Source organism: Sardina pilchardus, chromosome 24 (genome assembly GCF_963854185.1).
Source record: "Sardina pilchardus chromosome 24, fSarPil1.1, whole genome shotgun sequence".
NCBI lineage: Eukaryota > Metazoa > Chordata > Actinopteri > Clupeiformes > Clupeidae > Sardina > Sardina pilchardus.
In genome coordinates, this window is record NC_085017.1 from 12,888,726 (window position 1) to 12,906,934 (window position 18,209).

At 43.2% G+C, this 18,209-nt stretch overlaps 3 protein-coding genes across 9 annotated transcripts in view; 1 reads left to right on the forward strand and 2 right to left on the reverse strand.

Annotated features, from left to right (window-relative positions):
* The window catches only part of LOC134072996 (sodium bicarbonate cotransporter 3-like), a 77,575-nt gene extending 76,754 nt beyond the window's left edge, over positions 1–821 (forward strand). For all 7 annotated transcript variants that reach the window (XM_062529911.1, XM_062529908.1, XM_062529910.1 and 4 more), the window contains one exon: positions 1–821. This exon is cut by the window's left edge and continues 1,681 nt beyond it. The gene's annotated coding sequence lies outside the window, so the exon portion shown is untranslated.
* A 113-nt stretch (positions 822–934) lies between these two features.
* On the reverse strand, positions 935–9,755 carry LOC134072783 (probable C-mannosyltransferase DPY19L1). Its single transcript, XM_062529626.1, has 22 exons — positions 9,417–9,755; positions 9,149–9,173; positions 8,575–8,662; positions 8,307–8,444; positions 8,042–8,162; positions 7,795–7,888; positions 7,320–7,377; positions 6,890–6,981; positions 6,631–6,730; positions 6,308–6,385; positions 5,427–5,510; positions 5,091–5,150; positions 4,889–4,966; positions 4,451–4,552; positions 4,146–4,217; positions 3,995–4,068; positions 3,495–3,519; positions 3,184–3,303; positions 2,543–2,717; positions 1,867–1,966; positions 1,500–1,625; positions 935–1,193 (listed from the first exon to the last, which is right to left on the reverse strand). The coding sequence occupies exons 1-22, from the start codon at positions 9,604–9,606 to the stop codon at positions 1,031–1,033; spliced, it is 2,163 nt and encodes a 720-aa protein (XP_062385610.1). The 5' UTR covers positions 9,607–9,755; the 3' UTR covers positions 935–1,030.
* A 757-nt stretch (positions 9,756–10,512) lies between these two features.
* LOC134072784 (homocysteine-responsive endoplasmic reticulum-resident ubiquitin-like domain member 2 protein) lies at positions 10,513–17,836 on the reverse strand. The gene is made up of 9 exons (XM_062529627.1): positions 17,703–17,836; positions 17,002–17,180; positions 15,627–15,704; positions 14,924–15,055; positions 14,465–14,583; positions 13,968–14,084; positions 12,735–12,995; positions 11,991–12,099; positions 10,513–11,538 (listed from the first exon to the last, which is right to left on the reverse strand). Exons 2-9 carry the CDS (start codon positions 17,149–17,151, stop codon positions 11,365–11,367), a joined length of 1,140 nt encoding a protein of 379 aa, XP_062385611.1. The 5' UTR covers positions 17,152–17,180; positions 17,703–17,836; the 3' UTR covers positions 10,513–11,364.
* Between the last annotated feature and the right edge of the window lie 373 nt (positions 17,837–18,209).

The window sequence follows — 18,209 nt, forward strand, 5'->3', positions numbered from 1 at the left end:
CTGTATGGGATATGTATAGGTTACATATATTTGAAATGAAAGAGGAAGTAACTACAGGAGTTTAAATAAGGCGAGAGAGTGTGCTTGAGGAAGACATTTCACCTTGCATTGGTCAGACAGACCACAGAGTAACCTTTTGATGATCAGACATACACTCTCTTACAATTCTGGTCATAACCGAAAGCAAAATGGGCATATGTACTGTATATACATATATGCGGCACTTTTTCTACTGTGTTTTACAGTGAACTTATTCATGAAATGTGCAAGATACTGCTATGAGGTAATAGTCGCTCCAAATGAGTATTAAGTGAATGTGCATCATCATATCAACACCAAATTCAGTTCCACACATCAAACATCAATTTTTCATTTTTTTTTTTTTTTTGCCAAGTCATGTCTTTTTTTATGTTCTCAAATATGGGGTTATTTTATATTATATTTGGCGTCACAGACTTGATGGTCACACTGGTCATTTTGACAAATGTGTTTTTTGAAACCTTTCTGCTGTTCAACGTGTATTTTTTGAAATGGTGTTTCTCTGTGCATCACAGTCACTATACTGAGTGTGGAAGTATATATGGTGTTGTGTAACTTGTATCATCTAAGTATCCGTTTCCCATTGCAGTGTCATAGCAAGTCTCCACAGAAACGCCCGGGTGTTCTTTGGAGACGTATGACAACCTCACGACTGCTGTCAGTCAAGCACACAGCCAGGTGGGAGAGGTAGCCTCCCCCAGTAGATTTGTTCAAATATATAGTAATAATATTTTTTTTGTAAAACTGTTATTGAAAAGCAATAAAAAGGACTTTATGTGTAATGCTTTCTCATTATTGGAAGAAAAAAAAAAAAAAAAACCTAAATTGAATTGTCAAGTTTCAAAAATGTGTGAATGAATTAGTACAGGATTGAAAAATAATACTCTCAACAGAGTTTTCAGGCTAAAACTAGTTTATTTAGGTTAAGGTACATTTTGGTGAAGTATGGTGACAGTTTATTATTGCATACTGGTTCTGGAGGTCAGGGCCATTATCTGGTGGGTTTGGGCACTTGCAGTACTTTGAAGACTTTGTTTTCAAATGCGGTTCTGAAGTGCGGCTGGGGGTCGGCCGACAGCAGGGCGCAGAGAGGGGGCTTGCCCCTGTTCGCCACGTCCTCAACGTCCCAGATCTCTGGCAAACTGCAGCCCTCCCTGTGTGTTATCAAACACACACACACACACACACACACACACACACACACATGTTTAGTCAAGAAAGAGACTGGACAGATAATGGCCGGGTTTCCCAGATTCGTCAAGAAGCTCTTAAGTGCTGAGAACTTCTTATGGGCGCTCTCAGAATGTTCGAAGAACGTTCCTAAGAAGTTCTTTGCACTTAAGAGCTTCTTAACGAATCTGGGAAACCCGGCCAATAATGCTCTTACTTTGCTCTGTACAGTGTATGCCACAGAGAGAATAAGAGTGGATACTAGCAGACAGCAGGTAATCCCATATCACCTGGCCCGTGGGAAGCACCAGGTGTTCTCCAGGATGAAGTAGTCCACCTTGAGCTCCATCAGACTCTTCATGGCCTCCATAACCGGCTTACGGCTGTACATGCTGTACACCATCTTGGTCCTCTCTCTGTAGCTCATTACAAGTTCAAATGTTAAAGTCTGTAAAGAGTGCCCAGACTCCTTGTATTCTCTCTTATATACATTATGTGAATGAAGCTCCTCAACTGTGCACCCAGTTTAGTCCAGCTGTGAATATATGTCATAAACTATAGTGTTGTTAATGTCTAAGACTGACTCCTTCTTGTCATGGGAAGTAACTACACTGATATGTCATGGACGATATACTATCCCACATCCCTGTTGGGTACCTCTGTCCTGGGTCCTCGTCGTGGGGGTGGTTAACTATGGGCCTCCTGGTGGACAGCAGCACACTCGCCATGGTCGGGGCAGCGCCGCCAAACACCGCATCTGAGGGTCAACAGACAAATAGAGCCGCAATCAGCTTCAGTAATGCAGACTGGATCTCTGTTCTCAATAGTGCACCTCAAATATGGATCTTCAGGCCTCTGGGGAGCTTTCCCTGCATATCTTAAATTTGTTCTGTCCCTACTCAAAACAGCACCGACACCACACATGAACTGCCCATGGGGACCTGGGGTTTGAATCTGGCCAGGGTCATTTCTTGATCCCACTCCATCCCACAAATTTTTCTCTAACTCAATTCGTCTGTAGCTGTCCTATCAAAGTAAAGGCGAAAAGGCCCCCACAATAGAATACTTCACTTTAAAAAGACACATCTGACCTAAATCGGGGAAAATATGCTTGATTCACTAAATCACATATTGACCAGCCAATCATAATGCCACTACTGACCAGTCAGACTGACCAGTCAGATGATGTAGAGCAGGACATTTGGACAGGGGACTGAAAACCACAGACCTGCGGTAAATACATACACTAGTTCTAATCTCCTACTTTGGCCGACAAATTAACTCTGACTGGTCTATAACTTCATGTGTGACTCATGGCCCTGCTCCCACGCACCGGTCGGGGTGTTGGTGTTGATCCACTGCAGCAGCTCCTCTTGGGCCGGGCTCCTGAAGTCCCCCCCGATCTCCCGCTGCTTCTGGATGTTGACCACGCCCTGCACGGCCATGATGGACAGCACCCAGAAGATGACCATGTGGTGCTTGCTGCGGTCGCCCAGCCAGTTGAAGAGCTGAGGGAAGCAGAGGAGAGAGAGAGAGGGAGAGAGACCTGCTTGTTTTTCACTATTAACAAAAAATAATAATTTTCTTTTAATTTCTTTTGATTATTTCATTTTATTTATCTATCTACTTTCATTTTCATGTTTTAAAGTTCACTGATTATTGTTATAATATGCTTTGACAACACAAGTGCTCTTGTCATGTCAATAAAGCTTTTTGGAATTTGAATTTGAGAGAGAGAGAAGAGTGTATAACTCTGGACACACTGAGAGTGTGTAGTCTACGCAAGCTAAGTCCATGATGCGCCTCTATAGGAAACGTATGGCATGGCACTTGAGCTGGCAAGCATTTGGACAACATATTCTGCTATGCAATTACGTGTCAAACCCTCCTTGTGTTCACATTCGTGTAGCTTGTGTAAACTATGAATCTGAAAGTGTGTGTGTGTGTGTGTGTGTGTGTGTCCATGTCTCTCACCGGACGTGAACAGAGGAGTGATGCCATGATGCACATGTGTGGGGCCAGGAACACTTTGAGCTTCATGACCATCACAGCCAGCACAGCAAACGCCAGCAGCTGCAGACCATTGAACACCACCTGCAGTGCACACCACAGCACAGCACAATACTACTTCACCTGCAGGACACACGGCAAACTAATATTCCTACTGTATGTACCGTCCCTTTAAGAGAGAATGTGTTTGCACTAAGTGTGGCTATTATTGTGGTTAGTGTGTGCAGCGTTATCATTTGAAACAGGTTACAAAAGCAAATCAGGAGAGCTCTCACCTCTCCATTATTCAAATCCGGAACCCTGAACGCAGAGGAGCAGGAATAAGAGTGTGAATAAGCAAGCAGGTTGCACTGATCATGACTGTGTAACATTGATCATCATAACTGTGATCATAACATTGATCATACCAGAAATCATAACTGTGATCTTAACATTGTTCATACTGTAACTGTGATCAAAACACTGATACTACTACAACTACTAGTACTATTACTAATAATAATAACAATAAGCTTTATTTGTATAGCACCTTTCATACACAGAATGAAGCATTTAACACAATAAATATTCATAACATAACATCACATTGATAATAAATGTGATCATAATGGGAAACAATTCCATCTTCAATTCCATCTTCATCAATTTAAAGACTGTGCTTAAAGATTTAAAGACTTTTAAAGACTTTGCTGCTGCTGTTTTTAGGACAACCTTAAAGAAATTCAAGTTCCAATTGAACTGCACAACATGGGATGTAAATACGGTGTCGACTTACTGTTCAGTGTCATCCTGCGTCTCCTCTTCCTTTACTGTCGGCTGCTTCAGATAGTTCATCACCTTATACCCAGTCTGTGGGGAAGAAGAATGTCACAAACCAGTTCCACAGCCACAGGGACTAACATGGGTGACATGGGCCAGAGTCTCACCTTCAGCCCGATGAATCCCATGATAATTAGGTTGAGTGGCAGGAGCAGTGTCTTGATGTACCCCAGAATAGTCTGAAAGTTCCAAGTGTGACAGTTTTGGACACAGCTGCTATCACAACACAAAGAGACATGTCTGATATGTAATCACAAGGACGCTTTCTATTTGGAGTACCTTACAAAACCATGTACTGTACTGTAGATAGATAACAGCCACTTCAGAGTCCAAATAGACGAGACTCTGAGGTTTTCCCAATTGAGGCCTAATTCAGCTAAACAAGACATTATATTTACAGAGGGAATCTAACCTCCAGCTCCATGTAGTCATACTCATCCACACAAGAGTACATCATGGAGATGAAGTCCTTGTTGAGGTTGAACTTGGAGCTGACCACATGGCTAATATGGACCTTGGGGAAGAGGAGTGAGACATAGAGCATTCAGAAGAATGAATTAAACACTCAAAAGTTTACTTTGTTGGGTTTTTTTTTTATCATGTTTGGTTTCATTATTCTCCACAGTCACTCAGGCATTTTGCACAGTTACATAACTTCACCCAGAAGGGGAAAAAAATTACATAAGTTGTGTCATTCTCCGCCGAATGGAAACACTTCACCTCATTAAATTCATCTACAGACACCATGACTAAGACTGAAACCTGCGCCTGTATAATACACTTTTGAACATTAGCAATGTTCTCGTCTATTCATGCATCTACTTGGAAATCTTACTAACAAAGGACTCACATCACTGGTACCAAGGACGGCTGATAGTGTCCACTTCAGAGGGACAGTTAGGCCAAACCACGTAAAGCCTTGCACCAACTTCAATTGCCCAGAAGCAAGAACATGGTTAGTGGTCATTGCCCTAGATAGCTGTGCCTGTAAAACTAGAGTAATGACAAAGTGTGTATTCATTTATTATTATTGATGTCCTTAAATCTCTTACAGCTCTTTGGCCTCCGTGTGGGTAATCCTTGAATAAGATGTCCCTGAAGGAGACAACAACCTGAAACAAAGCAAGCAAAACTGGCCAATTGGCAAACAGATGATCACTTAATAATGACAAAACTTTCACAAAAAAATGTACAGCTCTACTTGTATATAATATATTTGCTACCAGACAAACACAACTTGGGATAGCCAGATCAAAAGAGAGCAGATTCAGTGTTCTTCTTTACAATATCATAAATAACATTAATTCATTAAAAAAAACATCTCAAGTTCACGGTGCGAATCCCGCCTGTTCCCGTGTGGCCTATGAAGATGCCGCGGGGTCACCCACCCAGGCCGCCAGGAGTGCGGAGGCGTAGAGAGACGACGGAGACGTGTTCCCGAACAGCAGCACGGAGCACACGGACGCCGCAGCCTGGGGAGAGACATCAAGCACACCGGCTGAGGAGCTGAAGATGGAGAGACTGACTGTACTGCACTGTTAGGCGGGGATCACACTAGCCAGCGGCAGGTTTCCTATTCTTCTCTATGGTTCAGCAGCGGAACGGTGACAACGCTGGCGTAACGCTGGAGAAAACTGGGAGTTGAACTTGGTTCAACTTTGAAGCGCAACGCTCAGCTCATCACAATCAGTTTTAGAATGTTTAGGTATTTTGACCAATCAGATTCGTCTAAGAACGTAGCAACAAAGATTGAACTTAGGAACGAGACAGAATGTTTTGGATTTATTATTATGGTCTGAGCGTTGCGTTACGCTTGCCGCTGCTGCTTGCCGCTGCTGCTTGCCGCTGGCTAGTGTGATCCCCGCCTTACTGAGATGTGTGTGTGCTCATTTACATCACAGTGTACAGCTCTGGTCTTGACATAAAGGCTACCAAGGCCTCTCTGTCCGTAAAAAGGCCGGAGGGGTCATCACTTTCATTGCTAACAATACTCTGACTATGATGCTAATTTTGTCAATAATAAAAAAGGATAAGACATTCATTCCCTTTGTAAACAGTGCAGATGCTATATGACTGTTTTTGCTAAATGTGTTGTTTTCATACAAATGTTTGTTGCTCCTTATTGGTCTTGTCTCTCTTACTGTCTTTGAATAAATGTATCAGATGTACTGTGTGGCACAGAACAATTTTCCGCATAGGACAAATCTATCTACCGTATCTATCTATCTATCTATCTTGGATGTTAACTCAGGAGTGTACAGAAACCTACCATGTGGACAGCAATCAGACGTTTGAGCAGAGAGGGGGTGATGTATCCCATGACATAACAGGCATAGAGGCAGGCAACCTGTGAGGAGAGAAAGAGTATATTGACCTCAAACCCTCTCCCCTCTCCGCCACCAACAGGCCTTGGGAACATAATCAGGTTGTTCATACCTGATGTTGCACAGAAACCTTCGCTTTAAGAACTGGCTAGGGACAACGTATGAAAATTAGCCTGTACGGCTAACTCTAGCTTATTCACAGTACCGTGTCTGTTGTCCCTATTAACTAAAAAGACAAATATGAATAAATAGAAAGTTAGGCTCTTGCCTGAGTCAGCAGGATGTATTGCGATGTTGGCCAAGGGAGCATGAAGAGAATGTTACACACACCAAGGGCTGCTAGAACCTTTCTCCCGGGGTTCTGGTTCCTAAAGAACATCAGTGAGGACAGAGGAGATGGGAGAATTCCAAGCTATCAAATGCATGTGTGCACATCTGAAAGTGAGATGCTACTGAAGCAGAATAAGATGGTGGAGATGGCAAGTTGGCTATAAGTCTGCTGTTTAGCTACAGTAGGTCAGCTATACCTGATGATGTAGGTTAACATAAGCATCTGCATGACGAAGAAAGGGTAGGAGAAGCTCTCGCGTAGAGGAGGGGTCCACACGACTCGAGTGCTCTGTGTGACACACACACACACACACACACACACACACACACACACACACACACACACACACACACACACACACACACACACACACACACACACACACACACACACACACACACACACACACACACACACACACACACACACAGGTACCAGCACTTCAACAACAGGAGAAGCTATGTGAACATGTGTGTGTGTGTGTGTGTGTGTGTGTGTGTCTGTCTGTCTATGTATTGCATATTGGATGAGTGTGTACAGTATGTCAGTCATGTGTCCACTGAATGTTGATATGAAGAACAGGTAAAGATCAAACATCCTTTCTCCCCCTGTGCATTTTGACTTACTTCAGCATGGTTAAAGAAGAAACAAAGAACACTGACGAGACCTCCCAAACGAGAAGAGCTGGAAAGAGATGGCGGAGACATAAGACCAAGATGAGGACCAACACAGCAGGATAAAGGATTAGACGATAAAGAGGAAGAATAAAACAAGAGAGGCACAATTCTTTGATTGAAATGTAACGCAATAAGCTAACCACAAAGGCTGCAATTAATCGTGCAGCTTGCAACTCTGTCCCATTGACTCATCTGGTCACAGCTATGATTTTTATATTCATGTTGTCCTCCTTGTGTGACAGACAGTGAAGCTCACCTAACAGGAGTGATGGGATTCGCATGCACTAGACATGTTCACCAATCAGACATGGACCAACTTAACTAACGCGACATTTGGAATATTGAACTGAAGCTTGTCTTTCAAAAGAATGATCATAATATATAATATATAATATATAATATATAATAAGCATGTTTCACTTGCCTTAGATATGTCCCGTACAGGAAGAGAAGACTCATCATCAGGCCATTTAGCACAAAGACGCAGGTGACATAAAAATAAGCTGGATCTCCCAGGCCTGCACACATTACACAGAGTATGCCATTCACAGCTGTCACCTGAGAAGTATGCTTTACTGACTAATACAACGACTAATGAACATGGTCAAATGAAATACAAAGTACCATTTACCACACAAAACTAAAACAATACACAGCACAACACGCTGTACCTTCACAGCCTTCCACTGGACTTGCGTCATTGACTCTGTGGACGTCGTAACAGGCCTTGCTGGGAAGCCCAAAGAACTCCATGAAACCTGTGTATGTTCTCTGTAGATTTCCAATGACTATCTACTAACAGACAATTAGGCTATCAAAAGGGGCACTCACAAAAACTGGCTATAACGTCTATTGTTTGTTTGTTTTCTAAAAGGAAAATAAGTCAAATTACATGAGTAGATATACACTCGAATGCATGATAAATGAGCTTCATACCTCGGGATAGAGATTAAACCTCTTGAGGGCATTGATGACTTTTGGAGATTCTGACAGGTGATCGTTGACAAAAAAACGTAACCCAGAGGTAATGGAGGGCGACTCAATGTAGTTCTTATAGTAAGAATAATAAAAACCCTGGCCAACAAATGAAAATGAGAAACCAATCAGGTCTGAATTACTCAAAGGATAAATGCCATTGAAATGTATTTTGAATGAAATAAACAGAATGGAAATTAACATCATCATTACTATCATTATTATTTACCATTTCTGTTCGAAAAGCCATTTCTTTCTCCAGGGTAGATAAGTGTGAAAAATGTCTGTCATTCTCAAACAGACCATCAAGATGCCGCCTGTATCAACAGAGTGAGGTGCAAATATGCATAAACTGGGTCAAACACACTGCCAAACAACTGACTCAGGAGGACATCTTGCCAATGGTATACCACTTATCCCTTGTATATTTATGTATTTTCTTTGATGCAATTCAAGTATCATCCATTTACATTTTACATTTCATTTCATCATTGGCAGACACTTTTATCCAAAGCGGCTTACAGCAATAGAATAGCTAGCACATAAGATACAGCGCATGGGAGAATACTTGTAGTGGAGAGCAGAGTAGCAGCACTGCAGCTAGACATTATAAGCACTGGTGTGGTAGAAGGAGAAAGAGGTACAGGGAGGAGGTAGAGGAGGGAAGAGCACTTTAAATTCGCATTTTTTTGTAAGACAGAGAGGGACACCCTTTGCTGCACACCCCTAAGACGAATAATAAAATGCAAACTGTCAGTCTGTACAAATTAAACATTTAAGGAAGCAGACCTGACTCCACTTACCAGTGTGCAATACCAGCTAAAAGTGCTGTGGAGAAACAAGGGGAAGAAATGTCAGACACCTGTCCTTTACATACAGGCAAATATAGGTTATGATGACAAGTGATTTAAACTTAATTACACAAGTGGTATCGTGTCTGTGACCAAAGTTAGTAAGTTACACATGCTGACTAGCCTGGGTGACGCTAGCTGCCAGGGATCTCGCTGGGTAGACTTCACTTTACCAGCGATCGTATAGTGTTAGCATTACATTGGTCATTCAAATACTCACCAATAAGCAAAGTAACTCCCAGGTTCAGGAAAGCACGCATTGAAATACCTAAATTTTCTTCCACGAATGAAGACATGTCATTTAAAAAAATATTTGGGACAAATGAAGACCGTGGCGCACCCAACTCCGAGGGCACTGAGAATTTTTTAACCCTTGGACAATTGCCACTATCGTCCAGCTTAGCCCCCATATCACCTATTCTACAGATAAGAATGCCAGTGACTTGTACTTTCAATGTACAATACTTGAAGCAAGAGATAGAGAAATAAGTGTAAGGCAAGAAAAGTTTACATCGGTGTAACGTTAGCTTCAGCTAAGAATGGTTTAACAAAAATGTTTTGATACAAAATGTTTGTCGGTAACCATGGCAAGTTCAGTGCTGCCAATCAAAGATTCTAGAGTGGAGCGGAGCGCCCTGATCAAAGATGCTTTCAATCGTCTCTGATCCAACACCTTTTTCAATCGTCTCTGCTATGATCTTTGGCGCTAACAAAGATCATCTACCATGCTTGCCTATGATCTTTGCTTTCAACACCGAAAATTGCAGACTAGAGGTTAAAAAAAATATTTTTACTCATTGACTGTCTACTTTAGTGGTGCAGATGGAGATAAGGAGGCTCCAAGATACTGCATAAAAGTGCATGCTGTGCATTACATTGTCCTTCAGATTCAAGATTTCTCAGTGGTTGCTGTTGTTGGAATGAGTTGCCGAATGCTCTCCATTCCTGTGATAGTTTTGGGTCTTTCAGGAGGAATCTAAAGTCAATATCTGTTGAACATGCACTTAAGTTTATTACTCTATTGTTATTTGTATGTCGCTTACAAAAGTGTCTACTAAATACCATAACCAGCCCGTTGAACCAAACAAAGACCCTTTAGAACCCTCAACCATCTCTGAGCCAAAGATCCTTGATTACTAACTGGTTGAACTGAGTGGATAAATAGTCAACATCTGTTCTCTGCCATGAATTGATCCTGTACCATCTTCCATATCATGTCATGCATAGATGTAGATGTCTGTAAATGTCCTAATTTTCTAGCTCTAATTCAGCATGCAAAAATACCAGGGGAAAAAAAGAAGACAGACCAATTAGTGATTCACTTGGTTTCTGGACCACCCTTTATAACACTTCAAACATCAAACAAGCATTGATTTATGAGCGAGACGATCACATACTGACCACACAGATTAGGGGGTACCTAAAGACTCATAAGTTCCAAACTTCTTAATTTGTTTTTTAACGAAAATAGATAACATTTTTAAACATTAAAATGACAATGTAACAATGCAGCCATAGAGGCTAACTCACAGTTCTGCCATGATGTACAAAACCACTCACGAAGACGATCTGCTCTTCTCTCCAACTACTGAACACACACACAGAGTCTGCTCTCAAATCAGCTACCACACAGAGGGACTCGGTTTCTCTCAAATCAGCTATTACACAGAGGGACTCAGTCTCTCTCACATCACTCTTCGTTCAATTTAAGACTGCTGATTGAAATAAGACACATTATCTCTATTTTCTCTCACTCTTGCTCGCTCGCCCGCTCGCCCGCTCGCTCACTCACTCACTCACTCACTCACTCACTCACTCACTCACTCACTCACTCACTCACTCACTCACTCACTCACTCACTCACTCACTCACTCACTCACTCACTCACTCACTCACTCACTCACTCACTCACTCAGTCACTCATCCTCTTCCTGCTTACATGGACCTGCTCAAATGTTTTATTCACAGTTTGAGGGAATGTGCATAGGACCTACAATTTGAAAATGATGTACCCCACAGTCTTTTGTTTTGAAGCTCCTAAACACGTGTCCTCTGACAAACTCAATGAGGACCCCACGAGAGCAAACAAAGGCACAAGTTGCTCCTTGTCACAGTGGATAGGGGCCCCAGAGTGCAATCATGTTATATTGAAATACAACTCCCATGATTCAGTTTGCTGCGTTGGGCAAGCCCTCAGGGATAAGGGAAGTGAAGAAGGTGGTGATGAAGGACCAGGCGGAGGAGAAAAAGCCGCTTTGGTCATCTTCTCCCGGGGGTGCCTCGCTACCCTCCTCGCCGCTGTCCCCGTCCTCGTCTCCAAAGCCGTCGTCCATCACACGATCCTGTGGGCAGCAAATACAGAGACAAGGGAAAGCATGTGAATCACTAAAAAGCTACTCCCTTTCTTAAATACGTCTCAAATCTTTCTAGACTTAAACTGTCTGTAGAATTATTCAGGACACTACAGCGCTCCTCATAAGAGAACTATTTTAAATACTGGTAGGCCTACTGCTGTTTATCTGGACCGGATGGATTTTAAAAGCTAGCTCGCTCACTCATTCGCTCATTCACTCATTCATTTATTCATTCATTCATTTAAAAATGTCAAACCTGTCTCCTATATCCTGCATTGGTCAACACAATACAACAATACAACAATACAAAATAACAACAATACAAAAGAACTTCAATGTGGGGGGGTGGTGGTGGGGAAAAAAACAAAAGAACTTCAAAGTTCATGTATAGAAAAAGTGTGTGAATGTGTGCACATGAAGCTCAAATTGGGATGTAGTACCATGTCCTGGAGGTCATTAAGTTCCCCGTCCAGCTCGTCCTGGTTGCCCGCGTCTACAAGGTTCTGTAGCTCGTGCTCGAGGTTGAAAGGGAGCCAGCCGGCTTGATGACTTGTGGTGGGAAAAAAGGAACCAAAGGAGGAGCAGACAAACTCAGAGTTAGACTATGAGGAACTTGACCTGACAGTTAACAGTTTTTTTTTTTTTTTTTTAAGTATATTTTTTGGCCTTTTTGCCTTTATTATGATAAGACAGTGAAGAGGTAGACAGGAAACAAGTGGGAGAGAGAGATGGGGTGGGATCGGGATATGCCCGCAGGTTGGATTCGAACCTGGGTCCCCGTGGGCACTCAGACCCGTAAATGGTATGGACGCTGTAGCCTGCTGCGCCACAGCGCCCCCCACAGTTAATAGTTTTTATGTAATTATTCAGAGAATAAGATTGGCATTAGAATGTTACACCCTTGCTGAACCATAAAGGAAGGTAATGAATAACTGTTAAAAGTGTTCACATTAACAATAAGAAATGGTAGGTACTGTAAGAAGAAAAATATCTGAATTCATCCATTTTTGGTGAAGTTATGAAATGGACAAGAAGATCAGCTCCACTGATATGCAGAGCCTTGTGCATATTCTATGGTCATACAGCACACACACACACACACACACACACACACACACACACACACACACACACACACACACACACACACACACACACACACACACACACACACACACACTTACAGGTAGAGCAGCAGCATGCCTCCAATGACCATGACGAATCGATTGAAGGAGGAGTAGAAGTAGATGATGCTGAGCAGGACGACTGCCCGGGCCCCCGTGTACACCCAATCCAGCCAATCACGGTTCTGATCCTCGCCATCCTGCCCCTCCCCACCAATGGGGTCAGCAGGAGCAGCCGGCTGCTCCTCTCTGGGCTGCTCCGATTGGCCCGTAGGAGGAATGGGCGGTGCTGTCTGATAATATGCAGCCAATGAGGCTTGTCTGACAGCACGAGAGGGAAAAGAAGAGAAGAGAATACAAGGGTCCGTAGGTAAATAAGGTATCGTAAAAAGATCCGCACACCGGAGTGTGTGGTTGTGCGGATCTTTTTATGATACCTTTGAACATTAATTTTTTGATCTCGCACCCGGCTAATATGTTTTACGGATGTGCGTGATTTTACTTTGTACTTTGCTTGGTAAATAAGAAAATTGTGATCTGTGCTCTCTCGCTACCCAAATTTGTCAACTGCTTCCCACAAAAGGCTGCTTCCATGCCCTGTTTATGGCATGTCTAATTCAGTTCCTCAGCACCAAAGAAGCCTTTTGGCAAGCAAAGTATTCTTCATATGAAAGAGGCACAAAAATGCTGTGAAAATTGGCAGCCAAGTGGCTAATCAAGCGCTAAAAAACTTTGGGGGCAAAAAGCTGTTTAGAAGCAGAAACTATGTGTGAGTGTGTGTGTGTGTGTGTGTGTGTGTGTGTGTGTGTGTGTGTGTGTGTGTGTGTGTGTGTGTGTGTGTGTCTTATGTGTAACACACAAGTGATCCACTGAATGAATGAGCTGCGAGGCCCGGGCGTGTGTGTGTGTGTGTGTGTGGGGGGGGTGTATGTGTGTGGGTGTGTGTGTGTGTGTGTCTTATGTGTAACACACAAGTGATCCACTGAATGAATGAGCTGCGAGGCCCGGGCGTGTGTGTGTGTGTGTGTGTGTGTGGGGGGGGGGGGGGGGGGTGTATGTGTGTGTGTGTGTGTGTGTGTGTGTGTGTCTTATGAGTAACACACAAGTGGCCCACTGAATGAATGAATGAGCGGCAAGGCCCGGGCCTTTGAGTGCACCTAAATGGCAGAGCAAGAGCGTGAACTGGCTCTGAGTGCACCCTTAAAAGACGGGGGAGTAGAAAGCTCAAGTGCTGCTGGCCTTCACACACACACACACACACACACACAGGAAGGCAGTGACTCAGTAACTCACTGGTGCATGTAGAGCTGCCAGGCGTAGGCCTGCTGCCACCACAGCAGGCTCATGGGACTGATGGGAGCGGCCGTGCCGTAGGGATGACCGGCCACCTGGGGGAACTGGAGCCAGTGACTAGACAACAGGGGAGAGATTGCGTCAGGACTCAGGAATACGTCAGGACAACACACCACACATGGATGCAGTGTGCATGGAGATATACGTGTGCATAAGTACGCACGCACGCTCAGTCGCTCACACACACATGCATGCACACACACACAGATGCACAAAATATAAACAGAGGATACACTGAGAACATTTTTTTTATGCAAATACAGAAAGCAAAGCATTTGCATGAAAAATGAGGAAACCTAACACACGGCTATACTGTACAGAGAGAGAGAACTGCAATGCAGAAATAAAAGATTTGCATGAACCAGAGGGACGTAAATAAAAAACCACAACATCACACACACAGAGTTCACAAGCCCACACACACACACAACACTGACCCTTGTGCAAAGGCAGGATGTGCTGCAGTGTTGATGAAGTGACCTGGCTGGTTCTGCCCGCCTGTGTGCGGCCCTGGAACATGTGACTGGCCTGCTGCAGTGCTGCCACTCTCTGTGCTCTGAAAAACAGGAAAAAAGATCTTCAGCTGCGGTGTGTGTGGGTGTGGGTGTTGTCACACTATGTAAAACTGGCTACAGCTATACTTCTGATGTGTGTGTTTATGAATACATTTAAATGTAAATGTGAGGGTGTGTGGTATGTGTGTGTGTGTGTGTGTTGTTGTTGTTGTTGCTGTTTGAATTCTGTGTAGCTACACCTACTGTATACCTTTGGAAAGTGATGCTTTTCTACACAATAATGTTCCAGCAGTCACCTTCAGCTTCAAGACATAAAGATATGCATTCAGCAGTCACCTTCTCAAACATCAGATATGCAAGCGACACTGCAGCAGTACTTACAGACGGCCGAGGGTCCGCGCTGGAGCTGGAGCTGGAGTGGGACTTGCTCTTAGTGCGTCTTCTGTGCGGCTGAGGGGAGGCCGGCGGAGTTCGGGAGGCGCACACCAGGTGGAGCATGTGGTACTCATCCTGCTGTGGAGAGCAGCCCACACGGGAGGTCAAGCTAAGCCTCCGCAGAAGGTCAGAGGTCACTGCAGTGGCCAGCGCAACGCGGCCACGTTCAGAAAACAGGGACAATCCAACAGCAAGCTGAGGACGCCTTTATAATGCCACACAAATACCGTAATACTGAAGTACAGGGGGACAGTTAATATGGTGTTGATATGGTTTTGTTCCTTTTAACTTGCATAAAACACTGTCCTTCGGCTTATACACAATGCGGCTTATATGCGGGAAATTACTGTAAGTGTGCCAGACATAAATAATTCAATTGATATACTACGCTAATAATACCATAACAATACAATACATAAACAAATACATGTATTAATTAGACAAAACTAAGCCTTTACATGTACAATACAGTCTTCAAAAGAAAGCAGCCAAAACGAAACCACTTAAAGAACTCAAACTTTGTGTTCTCTGTGTGTTGGCTTTGTGGGGGAAATAAGCCTTTGCATAACTACTTCACAATCATGTTTAAGTCTCTGTGACGTCATAGCAACCAACTGGATCTAGGGTCAAGGTCGTAGTCGAGGCTTACCTTTCTCAGGACATCCTTGAGTTGCAGGTCGTTGGAGAGCAGCTTCCCCGAGTACACTAACCTCTGGTCCTTGGAGCTCTGCAAAGAGCAGAAGACCAACTGACTGACTGACTAACAAGACCTGACATAACATGACGACAGTTGATACGACAGTTGGAGATCATGGGCCGTGCCCCAGGGCCACTCTCGGCAATGACACCTAATTGGATGGAGGCGACTTAACCAACATGTGGAGGATTACGGCCTTTCCCTTGTAGGGCAAAGATGGGGCTTATAACCTGATATTCATTAACAACGCAGATTGCTTTAAAAAAAAAAAAAAAAAACACAAAAAAACCACAAAAACTCTTCATGACAAAACAAATCCAAAAGAAGTGACGTCACCACATCATTGCTATTTATTTTTAACTGCTGTGAGTCATGCTAGTAAGGTCGGCAGAGTGGGAGACCCAAAACAAAAATGATTGGCAGATGCTTTCACCTCCACTTGAGAGTAGGCGGCACACTTGACCGTGGTGTTTTGCATCATAGAAAGCAACACAGTTACAACTGCATACGTTTTGTGCTGGTGGAGAACACATAGCTAGAGCAGATTACGCTCCAGAACAAAGGAGTCACACAGCCTCCACTTGAACGTATAATCTGATGTTTTCTTGCAAATCTTGCTTTTCAAATCTTCTGAGCTAATATCACTAACACCAACTAATTTTTTCTCCCTATTTCACCCCAGCAAGCAGACAAGGTTTCCCAGGTAACTTGGTCATCCAGGCTTAGTTCTTGTAAGGACGCTAACGCGAGGATCACATTACATACATATGTATCTATACCAACAGCAGTACTACAAATAACAACAAATGTAATGTCCCAAATGGAACATTGCTATTTCCCTAGACTGAGCCTATTCATAAAAAAGTCTGAACATCAAAGTCAACTATGTAATGCAATCATTCATGAGGAGATTAATCTCACAGCTGTGGACACACCCACTGATCCATTCAGAAGAACTGCACAGATTCTAATCAGCACAAGCACAGCAGTGATCACAGACGTAACCACTAAAGCAACAGTATCACACACACACACACACACACACTCGCTTCATTACAAATGTACAAGAAATCTCAAACACACAATCCACTGTGGCGTGCTTGTAGCATGTTATTTGAGTAATTTAAGATCTGACAGGTGACTTGCCCCTGTGGCTGAAGGCCTGAGCATAATGTAAAGCTGTGAATGTCAACCAAACACACTCATTTAAATAAGTTATTGTACAGTATGTGTACACTAGTTAGGTTTAGCATAGCATATACTACACTGACTGCGAATGGAAAAATAGGCATTTGAATATCAGCACTAGCTTGCTAAGGTCTCTTACCGGCTTACTGGGATAAACGTGTGAGATGTGAGTTTTCAGCTTTTCCACCGTCCAGTTCAAGAAGCAATATATTGTCTGGTCATCATACTTCTGATTGGGGGCCTTGATGACAAGGGTAACGGGAATGTCCATATCCATGGCCCGTAGCATGGATCAGGGAGAGCTGTTTTAAATTGATCCTATGAAGTGAAATTTACAGTAAGATCAAAGTTTATCTCGACAAGGTTTGATCGTTATTCAACCACAAACTGTGACACATTTGTCCTTCTTTATTAGCTGACATCCAACATCCGTGCGATTTTGATGAAGCAACACTGACGTATGTTATGGTCTTTGGTACATCGGGTGGATTCGTTACCCTAACGTTATGTTTACATTTCGAGAGGATGCCGCAATAAAGCTGTCATCTGTTCAATTTCTCAGTGTAAATATATTCATAACAGGGTAGCTGTGAGAACAAAGTTGGTCAAGAGGGAAAATCCTTGTTTGCAAAGGCAAAATTAGCTACAGTATGACAATATCAACTAGCTACCGTACAACCTGTATGTCAATCTACATACTACAGCTAGCTAGCTAACGTTACCTAGCCAACAACATTGTGCAATCAGCTTGGAATCTGCCTAACAAGTTAGCTAGCGGGAATTCAGGACGGGAATTCGTCTCTCTCCTCAGGAGGAGGACGTTTAGCTTGTCATACATACCTGGGGAGACACGTGCAGCAATTTCTCTGAACCTTTCACTTTTTAATTTGGTGAAACCCATAAGCAACTAGCATGGGTCGCCTGAGTTGTGCCCAAAGCGAGAGCTCTTTAATATCCGGAAATGACGACAGACGCTCGCCTAGACAAACCACTGATCTGACAGCTTTCTTTTCAGCTTACTAAAACCAACCTGCTAAAACCAGGGCTCTCAAGACTCACGCATTGAGCGTGAGACACACGCATTTCAATGACTTCACCCGCTCACACGCCACACATGGCATTTCTCACTCCGAGAAATTATTAACTTGCCCGCACAGAAATTTCTAATGATTATATTTTACAAACGTGTCACACAGAGTTGCTGTCTGTGCGCTCATTCAGCTCAGAGAGCTGCTGTTCTGTTACTAACCTATCGGCCAATCAGAAAATAGGAATTCTCAAATCTCAACCAATCAGGAAATAGTTTTGTTTTGTTGCCGGGCGAGTTTCAGTTTCGTGAGCGGTCTC

Excerpts from the sequence above, each read along its gene's own strand:
- LOC134072783 (XM_062529626.1), bottom strand. The coding sequence starts at position 9,606 with ATGGGGGCTAAGCTGGACGATAGTGGCAATTGTCCAAGGGTTAAAAAA. Across the intron at positions 9,174-9,416 it reads GGGAGTTACTTTGCTTATTG|CACTTTTAGCTGGTATTGCA; the intron begins GTGAGTATTTGA and ends GTTTCTCCACAG. Across the intron at positions 6,982-7,319 it reads TCTTCTTTAACCATGCTGAA|AGCACTCGAGTCGTGTGGAC; the intron begins GTAAGTCAAAAT and ends TGTGTCACACAG.
- LOC134072784 (XM_062529627.1), bottom strand. The coding sequence starts at position 17,151 with ATGCTACGGGCCATGGATATGGACATTCCCGTTACCCTTGTCATCAAG. Across the intron at positions 15,705-17,001 it reads ACGTTTATCCCAGTAAGCCG|AGCTCCAAGGACCAGAGGTT; the intron begins GTAAGAGACCTT and ends TGCTCTTTGCAG. Across the intron at positions 12,100-12,734 it reads GGCATGCTGCTGCTCTACCT|TCATCAAGCCGGCTGGCTCC; the intron begins GTAAGTGTGTGT and ends TCCCACCACAAG.